At 67.0% G+C, this 9448-nt stretch overlaps 3 protein-coding genes across 3 annotated transcripts; 1 reads left to right on the top strand and 2 right to left on the bottom strand.

The window, feature by feature from the left end:
- Positions 1-96: 96 nt before the first annotated feature.
- Positions 97-1144, bottom strand: MNEG_9562 (hypothetical protein; the record flags this gene model as incomplete). The annotated part of the gene is made up of 4 exons (XM_014041969.1): positions 97-107; positions 192-332; positions 692-853; positions 1087-1144. 4 exons carry the CDS (start codon positions 1142-1144, stop codon positions 97-99), a joined length of 372 nt encoding a protein of 123 aa, XP_013897423.1.
- A 797-nt stretch (positions 1145-1941) lies between these two features.
- MNEG_9561 (peroxin-19) lies at positions 1942-4577 on the bottom strand (the record flags this gene model as incomplete). The annotated part of the gene is made up of 5 exons (XM_014041968.1): positions 1942-2241; positions 2667-2831; positions 3292-3614; positions 3888-4226; positions 4544-4577. 5 exons carry the CDS (start codon positions 4575-4577, stop codon positions 1942-1944), a joined length of 1161 nt encoding a protein of 386 aa, XP_013897422.1.
- A 241-nt stretch (positions 4578-4818) lies between these two features.
- Positions 4819-8330, top strand: MNEG_9560 (phosphoribosylformylglycinamidinecyclo-ligase; the record flags this gene model as incomplete). Its single annotated transcript, XM_014041967.1, has 7 exons — positions 4819-5253; positions 5844-5961; positions 6533-6657; positions 6942-7058; positions 7429-7536; positions 7879-8017; positions 8278-8330. 7 exons carry the CDS (start codon positions 4819-4821, stop codon positions 8328-8330), a joined length of 1095 nt encoding a protein of 364 aa, XP_013897421.1.
- Positions 8331-9448: the final 1118 nt, after the last annotated feature.

Raw genomic sequence — 9448 nt, 5'->3', positions numbered from 1 at the left:
GTTGTGCAGGGCTAAGGGGGGCTACACAGCTGCGAGGCCCCGAGCACGCAACCCTGCGGCTGTTCCACCGCCGAATGCACACGCATACGTCTGCATTCATGAGGCCTCTGCGCATCAGCAAGCCACACCCTTCAGCCCGCGCCTGTCGCACACAGCCCCGTTCAGATGCCAGGACCATGCAGTGTCCCCACGCCCGCCCTGCCCCCGCACATTGCTGGTCAGGAAGTAGTCATCTCCAGCCTGCAGCTTGATCTTCATATCGCAGTCCTTGATGGGGGCCAGCAGCACATCCCCGTGCACTGGCTGGAAGTTGCGGGGGCACGCGCCGGACACTGCGGGGGGCAATGGGTGGGGCCACCGGCGGTGGCGCACGGGCGTTACACATGGTCATTTTGCAGGGGCCCCCACGCACCGAACCCTGCATCTGCTGAGATGCGGCAGCGTTGCGCTGCTGCCAGCAAGGGGGGTACAGACGTGGGGCTGACACCTGGGGCAATGTCTTGGCGCGTGGAGACTAAAATTATTGATGCAGCAGCCTTTGAAACGATTAGCGTGCCTGGATTAGCACCAACGCACGGGCCCCGCTGCCGCTCCCGCCAGTCGCGCACACCAGCTGTCAACGGCGCCGGCACGGCACCCCCACGTCCCCCCTCGTTGCACCCAATCAGACCGGCCCACCAGCGCCACCCACCGTTGGCGATCTTGAACACCCCGTGCTTTTGGCTGGGCGGGCACGTCAGCTGCAGGGTGTCGCCACAGTTGAGGAGGCGCGGGCGGTCCATCTCGTCGAGCGAGTTGCCCGGCGGCTGCCACGCCACCTTGATGGTTTTGGGCGCCTGCTTGGTGGCCGCGGCTGCGCGGGGCGAGCGGAGGAAAGAGCGTCCGAGGTCAGATGTCTGGTCGACACGCGTGCCGCTGCGCCGGGCTGCGGCACATGGACCCAGGTGTGGCAGCTGCATGCTGCACGGGCGAGCCAGGGCACCCTGGTGCGCTGACTTCGGCCACCCTCTATTCAAGCCCATGTGATTACGTGGGGCGGTGCCGCATGCTTGCAATATTACGGGTGTACAGCCCTTGAGCTCTCACCTGCGCCGCAAACGCACGCCGCCAGCACCAACAGGGCCAGGATGCGCTGCTGCTGCATCTCGCACGACCTGGGGGCGGGCGCGAAGCAGCGCGTTGCGCACAACACCCACACCTCAATCCTCTTGATGCTGTTTGTTCCTACGACAGTCCCAGATTTCTCCTAGCCGTCCCGCTGGTTGAACGCACTTGTTGATGGGCGGTTGCTTCGGCCTCGCGCGGTAAGAGGAGGATTTGGAGCGATCCAGTGCAAAGTATTTCGTGATGCTATCTCATTTACAGCAACGCAGAATGTCGAGCAGTCCTTGACGATCCTGCGTGTCCAGATGAGAAAAACGCGCTGCCTGGACAGGGCCTGCGGACAGTGGGCCTCAAGATTGTCGGCCACTGCGATTTTAATCACTTCTGCGGCTTTCCAGGTTGCACACACGGATTGGCCTTCATGAAAGTGGTGGCCTGGACACCCCCTCCCCTCCTCGCTTGCAGTCAAACTGACCAATCTTTTGGTCGTGAGGGCGGCGCTGACGGTGCTGAGCTCACATGCACTCCCTACCCACACGTGCAGGCGGCTAGTGACCTTCACTGCTGGGGGGGCGGGGCATTTACGCCAGGGGGGGGGTCGACACCCGTCACAGCAGCACAAGCGTCAAAGCAACAGCAGGCCGCTCAAAAATGACAGAGCCTGGCACACGCAGCTTAATGATGTGCGACGCCCACCGCAGGCTGCGCGACGGCCGCATAGCTGAACAGCTTCCCGGTTTCATCTACGGCGGACGTTTGTCGACGGCAGCAAGCCGGGGAAGTCCCTCAAATGCAGGGCGAATGGTTTACAGCGAAGCGGCGAGGGCCCCACACGGGTTACTGGATTGGACAGTTGCGCAGGTTGTCGGGCAGAGCCCCCAGCAGCTCAGGGGGCAGGTCGAGCTCCCCTGGAGGCGCCCCCGCACCCCCGCCGCCGCCAAACAGGCCGCCCAAGCCGCCCAAGCCGCCCAGCTCGCCGCCGCCGCCGCCGCCGCGAAACAGGCCGCCGAGGCCGCCCCCTGCGAGCCCGGCGGGCGCAGCGCCGGGGCCGCCCATCATGCCGGGCGGCAGCTCGGCGCCGATCGCGCTGCTCATGTCCTGGACTATCTCGGCGGGCGGCTCGCCGCAGGCCTGCATCTGTTGTGAGGGCGACGACACGGGTTTGGCGGGATCAAGGAAGCACCGACGCAGTGGGCAGCAAGGGGGAGCGCCTGATAGGCGCCGTGCCGTCACCAGTGCTCTGCTGCGCACCAGGTAGCCACCCCACTCAACCCGTTGATTTTTACCATCTCCGGATCGCTTGATCACCCCAGACAGGCAAAAAGCGAACGCCCCAGGCCTACGGCCCGGGCTGCGCACCCCACCCCTCCTGGCCGCTCGCCACAGCCGCCCCTCCCCATCCACGATCAAAGCAACACCCTCAGTAGCAAGTAAACAGCGAGTGCGCGAAGGAACACACATGCGCCCACAAGCACGCGCCCACATGCGCGCGCCCACATGCGCTTGCAGCTGGAAACCTGCATTACGCCACCCCTGCCCCTCCCCCCAAAACACGAACCCACCTCCTGAAGCAATGCCATGATCTTGGGGTAGTCCCCCGGCTGCCTCTCGTAAGCCTCCACCAGCCGGCAGATCGCGGCGTACTGCGCCTCGTACCGCGCCAGGTCATCGGGGGCCGTGCTGCCGCGGTGCTCCTCGAGCCAGGGGGGGTACTGGTCCCGGATCTCCTGAGAGGTGCCACCGCATGCGTGTTTGAGCGTGTGTGTGAGCGCAATTGATTGAGAGAGTGCAAGAGTGTATGTAGACGGGGGTGCCGCATATGAGCGTGTGGGTGCCGGCGACGGGGCAGTATAGGGAGGCGAAGGCGGCGAAAAGTGGCAGGCGCCAGACGGCTGTTGTCACAATGGCAGGGCGACAGGCCGCAGCGACATTGCAGCGGCCCGCCGGCGCGGGCCTGCGACAGCGTGGCGCGGCCCAGCCGCGCGTGACTCAGCCAGCTCGCGGGCCGCCTCCGCGCCCACGCCGCGCCTGGCAGACGCCCTAGATTTTTGCCCGCGCTCGCCCCGCGCACCGGCCGCGCCTGTTCCAGCTCTGGCCCGCAGATGGCATGCCCTCGCCCGCATCACGCAGCTCTGCAACCCCAGCAACACAGTAGCTCCCATGGCCTGTCCCCCCAAAAGCACCCACCTTCATCGGCTGGTACAGCACATCCTTGCTGAGCAGGTGCTGCATCACCACGTCCACGATCATGCTCACGTGGTCACCCCCAGCGCCGCCGCCGCCGCCGCCGTCCTCGCCTTCGCCCTCCTCCCCCTCCCCGTCGCTGCCGCCGGTCCCCGCGCCACCGCCACCGCCGCCGCCCCGCTGCGCCGCGACCGTGCGGCGCGTCTGCTCCTCTAGGGCCCGTAGGACGGCGGCCCCGGGGCGCTGCTGCTGCGGCCCCTGCGACGCCGGGCCGCCCGCACTCGCCGACACGCCAGCGCTCGCAGGCTCTGCCTCCGGGTGCAATGCTGCGAAACAGCGAAGCAACGGGTTGCGGTGGTGATGCGCCGGCGGTGGCGTTGGCTACCGCCAAGAGCGCGGGGCGGCCCGCAACCACTGCGGCCCGCACACCAGCTGCAGTCGCGCGCCGGGGGTTGCGAGGCCGCTGTCTGCAGGCCGCGTACACAGACACAGCCCGTGCTCTCTCGAACCGCATTGCCAAGCGCACGAGGTTGCCGTGGCCCGCAAGCTGCACGTCATGTGATGAAGTGGACGGAGCGACCTGCAAGTGCGACGCCCACCTTGCGACCACTCAGCCACCAGCTTCAAAAGGTCGTCCTCCAGTCCAGCCGCCTCTGGCCGCGCCGCCCGGGCCCTGCCGCCGCCCCCAGCCGGGCTGAGGCCGCCCCCAAGCCCGAGGCCGGCCGGCGGGCCCGCGGCGCGGCCCTTGGGCTTGCGGCGGGGACCCAACGGATCGAATGCCGCCTTTGTCGAGGCGGCTGCCCCCGGCTGCTGGCCGTCGGCGGACGTTGACGGTCCAGCTCCGTCCGCCGCTGGCTGCGCGGGCGCTAGGCCGCCGCTAGCTGCTGCCACGGGTGCGCCTGCATCTGCGCCACTAGTGCTGGGCTCGCCGTCGGTTGCTGACGGGGCCGCCACAACACCACGCGCGCCCGATGCCGACGCCTCCCGGGAGGAGATATCACCGGGCACATGACTGCATGGATAGCATGAGATGCCCTTGTGATGGTGCGCACGGCGCACAAGTCCCCATACGAGCTTTGCAAGGTCGCTCACCTCTTTGAGGTTCCTTGAACGGCTTGTCTTGGCGCAGCAGTAGGCGCCACATCAAATTCATCGTCTTCGAAATCAGCGAGAGCGTCTGCACAGGGCACAGGCAGCGCGTTGGCTCCAGACCAGAAGCGCTCTGCACACTGGCCCGTCTGTTGCCCCTACTCACCGTCGAGGATGCGCTCTAAGTGCTGTTCATCCATTATGCGTCTCACAGGCTTCGACAAGAATCACTGTCTGATCAAAGTGATCTGTACAGTCGCGGATCATGCCACTGGCTTTACATGCGTTCATATAGTATGTGTTCAGAGATAAGTAATAGGAATACGGGCGTACAGAGACTGGGTTTATAAGCAAAGGTGTGCCTTGCCGCCACATCAGCGTGGCTTTTGCAGATCGGTTCAGCTTAGGCCAGGTCGTTGGTACCCTGCCCCGCACGCCAAGATGATGCGAGCTCACTCGATCAACCTGCAGCAGCCGCATCAGCGACCCGCCGCCGCTCGCCGCCCGGCCGCCGGCCGCCGCGCACGCGTCCCAGTGCCGGCCCCTGCCGCCGCTGACAGCGCCGGCGGCCTCAGCTACAAAGCCGCCGGCGTCGACATCGATGCGGGCGACGAGCTCGTGCGCCGGATCCAGAAGCTCAACCCCAGCATCGGCGGCTTCTCGGGCCTCGTGCCCTTCGGGGACTCCTACCTCGTCGCCGGCACCGATGGCGTCGGCACAAAGCTCAAGCTCGCCTTTGATATGAACAAGCACGACACCGTGGGCATTGACCTGGTGGCCATGTCGGTTAACGACATCGTCACCAGCGGGGCGCAGCCGCTGTTCTTCCTGGATTACTACGCGACGGGCGCCCTGGACGTGGACGCTGCAGAGCAGGTGCGTGAGCGTGCGTGCATGTGCATGTGTGTGTGCGTGGAGGGGTGGTAGTGGGGTGTGGACCTGCGAGCGCCAGCCCCCGTAGCGCGGAGGGAAACGGGAGCGCTCAGCGGCGGGCTGCCGAAGCGGAGGCGAGGACGGCGGGCGGGGTGCTGGGGCGACCGGGGGTGCGGCAACATGGGGGGGACGGCCGTGCGACCCGTCGGCGGGGCAGCAGCCATTGGTATCACGTCCATTGTTGAGCCGACAACGCCTTATGACACAGCTGCAGTCGCCCGTTGGGCTGGCGCGCGGCCCCGCTGCGGCCCGATGCGACAGTGCACATGGCAGCACCGAGGCGCTCTAGCACCCCGTCTGCTCTCCATGAAATCTGCCCATCCTTTGGAAACAACAATGTGCGATCCGCCATCCCTGCCGCAGAAGAACGAGTGGGCACGCACCATACCAGCACTCAGAACCAAATGTTGCCTTCCCAGCCCGCTCTCAAAGGCAGGGTCCGTTCTGTCCCACACGCAGAATTTGCACTCCTTCCTTGCATAACATTCATCTCATGCGTCCACTACAAAACCAAATTGCAACACCTCCCACAGGTGATCAAGGGCATCGTGGAGGGTTGCCGCCAGTCGGGCTGCCAGCTGCTGGGCGGGGAGACGGCCGAGATGCCGGGCTTCTACCAAAAAGGGGAGTACGACCTGGCGGGCTTTGCAGGTGGGCGGGGCTGTGGGTGTGAGTGCTTATGTGTGTGCTCAGACATGCGTGTGTGCGTGTGTGTGCGTGCTTGCGAAAGACAGGGGGAAAGGGAACAAGAATGCATCGTGTCAGGGGTGTAACCGCGTGTTGTGCGGGTGCACCCGCCCAGCAGGCGTCGAGCCGACGCGCTCCCCTGGTCGCCAGCGGCCAGCGCCGCGCCGCAGCTGGTCCCCAGCGTGGTGCTCTGCATCGCATCGCCTTCGTAACGAAACTTCTCCGCTCATGTTGTGTGCTTTGAGCAGCCCACCCTCATGCGCGTTCTGTCAGACAGGTGGTGCGAGTCAGGCGTAGTTCTGGCTGAGAGCTCTACGCATGAGTGGCACCACCTGTCCCCCCTCCGCGTAGCAGCATCTGCACACAAGCCCCCTTTGCTGCGGGCCAACACACACACGAACGACACACACACACACACACACGCGCGCGCGCGCACACACACACGCTCTCTCTCTCACAGACACTCACACATGCTACATACCCACACTGTCGCCCCCTCACACACACGCGCCATATCCTGCCTCCCCCCCTCCAGTGGGTGCCGTGAAGCAGGACCGCGTCATCACCGGGAAGACCATCGTGGCGGGTGACGTGGTGCTGGCCACAGCCTCCAGCGGGGTGCACTCCAACGGCTTCTCCCTAGTGCGCAAGGTCCTGGAGGTGAGGGGCACCCACGGGCACCCGTATATACATTTCTGTGCGTTGGTTGGATTTCAGATGTTCTCCCGCTGTGTTCAGCGGGCTTTGCTTTGATCGATGTCGGCACTGGTCCGAGGTCGGTGCCAGGTGTGGCGCGGACCAGGGCTTGTTGGGTTAAACCTGGCCCTGCCGGCCTTCCCGCGGCGGCGCACCCCTGGCCCGCGCGCGCTGGCCCCCTCCAGTGCGCCGCCCACTGACGCGGCGGCAGCGCCGCGGCGACCGGCCCTCTTCCCCCCCCCCCCCAGGTGTCTGGCACCAGCCTGCACGACCCGGCCCCCTGGGCCAACGGCCGCAGCTTCGGCCTTGAGCTCCTGGAGCCCACCATCATATACGTCAAGCGAGTCATCGCCCTGCACGAAGCGGTGCGCGGCGGCTGGGGCCTGTCTGTTGATGCAGCCGGCACCTCGGGTCTGCCCTGCCCCCTCCCTTTGGGGTTGCTTGAGCATGCAGGACTCGGCGTCGCAAGCGCTGGGCCCCGCGTCGTTTCATAGTGAAGGCGTGGGGCGGCGGCGCGCCGAGCGACGAACTGCAGCCGCAGCGGAGCGGGGGCTCAATGCAAGCCGTGTCAGCACCCCGCCACCTGGCGCGGCTTGGCCGACAGCTGTTCATATGATTGCGGCATGCGATGCACGGCGCCCACCATCCCGGGCTCCGGCCGCGGCCGCAGCTGCGGCTGTCGGCGCCGACAGCGCAACCCGCCGCACCCCCGCGCGTCACCCGCGCCGTCACCAGGTGAACCTCAAGGGGGTGGTCCACATCACCGGCGGCGGCATGACCGAGAACATCCCCCGCGTCATCCCCAAGGGCCTGGGCGTCAATATTGACACCAAGGCCTGGACGGTGAGTCATGCTGCATTCCCCGGGCCGACGACCATGCCTAGGGCGCCTGCGCCCCCGCCCGCGGCCCCGGGGGGCGCCCAGCCGCGACACCTCCGCCGCCCCTCGCGCGGGGCGCCGCCGCCATGGGGCCACGGGCGGGGCGAGCGGGCATGCGGCCGCGCGGCGGCCTCGCAGCGGCTGGGCAATGTTGCTGAGGGGCGCTGCTCTCCACGCGTCTGCGCCTCGCTGCTGCTGGAACCCACCCACTTATTCTTGCCAGCGCCATCCAGCCTTCTATCCCTGATTTGCACTCACCCTGCGCTGCCCCGCCCCAACCCCTCCCCGAAACCTCCTGCCCCGCAGCTGCCGCCGCTGTTCCAGTGGATCCAAGACCAGGGGCGCATCGCTGACGCGGAGATGCGGCGGACTTTCAACTGCGGGGTGGGGCTGGTGGCCGTGGTGGGCAAGGCTGACGTGGAGAAGGCGCTGCAGGCGGACCCAGGTGCGGACCACATGATGTGTATGCCTGCGCGTGTGTGTGCGTGTGTGCATGCGTGCGTGTGTGTGTATCTGTGTGTGTGTGTGTGGGGCAGGGGGATTGAAAGGGGTTCACGCGCCGCCCTGCTGCGTGCCAGGGAACAGCATGGCTTGGGGGCTGGCTGAGGCCCTGGCGGCTCTTTTGACGCCGCCCCCGCCAAGACGCGTCCCTCACCTCAGCCCTCGCGCGCCGCGTCCCCTCCCGCTCCGCTGCGCGCCCTCCAGAGCTGTTTGTCCTGGGGGAGGTGGTAGAGGGCAGCGGGGTCACCTACATCTAAGCTTCGGGCCCGAGACGGCAGCCCCAACCGCCTTGCTGACACCAGCTGACGTCACCGGGGTGCGGGCGCGCACGAGCGCGCCGAAAGAAGATGCGCGCCGGCGCTCTCTTTCACGGGCGCCTGGGCGCGGGAGCCGGCGCGGCTACGAGCCGCTGCGCGCGTGGCGTCGTACACACGTGCATGCCGCGCAACCCAGGGGGCCGAGCTTTGTGCCAGCCTTGAAGCCCTCCCCCGAGCCACAACCGCAGCGGTGCCGCAACTCTTGCCTGCGGGGACCGCAATTGGCTTGGCGATTCCCATTTTGCGGGCTGCTGTGAGGCTGCCCCATGGATCGAGCAGCCGACGCTCCCATTAGACCCCCAATCCGTCTCCTCGTACGCACAGGCTTGTGGCTGCGACGCGCGCAGGCTTTGCTGTAACACGCACGTGCATCGAATCCACTCCGCCTGTGTGTGAGACACTCTTGGACCCTTGGCTGCGTCATCGCCGGCCCCAGCGGGTCAATAGCTTGCGGGCGGCCGGACAGCTACTAGGGGGGCACTAGTGGGAGTTGCAGCACACCTGCCATGCCGGCTGGCGCGGCAGCGCAGGGGCGGAACAAGCAACTTGCGTTACAGAGAGTCCGGCGCCGTCGGGGCGCCACAAAGAGTGACGGTGAGGCGGCGAGGCGCCTGAGGACGCTGACTGTTCGGCCGGGGCAGGGTCGGGAGGCGGGGCAGGGGCGCAGGCCCGCATGTGGCGGCTGACCAGCCGTCCAGGCTCTGCCACCTCAATGGCGCCCCAAGGTCAAATTCAGGGGCAGCTGCGCGCAGGCGGCGGCGCCAACGCGGGCGCGGGCCAGAAACAGAGCCCGCCGCCGCGGCGCCGCCGCCGGCCGGCGCGCGTCGCGGGCGTCGCTCCCCCTCGAGGCTGGGTGCGGCACGGCGGGCCGGCGGCCCGAGCGGCCGCGCAGAGGGCAAGGGCGGCAAACACTACTTTCACAATCAAAACGGAAACTTCGTCGATGGCAAACGCTACAATTAGTGTCAGCCAAGGGCCCCCGGAAAGCAAAGGCGGGTGGCCGGCTGCGGCCCTGCGCTTTGCCCCAAGGGAGTCGAGCCGCGGGGAGGGGAAGGAGG

This window comes from Monoraphidium neglectum (assembly GCF_000611645.1).
Source record: "Monoraphidium neglectum strain SAG 48.87 unplaced genomic scaffold scaffold01978, whole genome shotgun sequence".
Taxonomy (NCBI): Eukaryota; Viridiplantae; Chlorophyta; class Chlorophyceae; order Sphaeropleales; family Selenastraceae; genus Monoraphidium; species Monoraphidium neglectum.
Note: the sequence above shows the minus strand (reverse complement) of the source record. Positions and strands in the feature narration are given on the sequence as shown.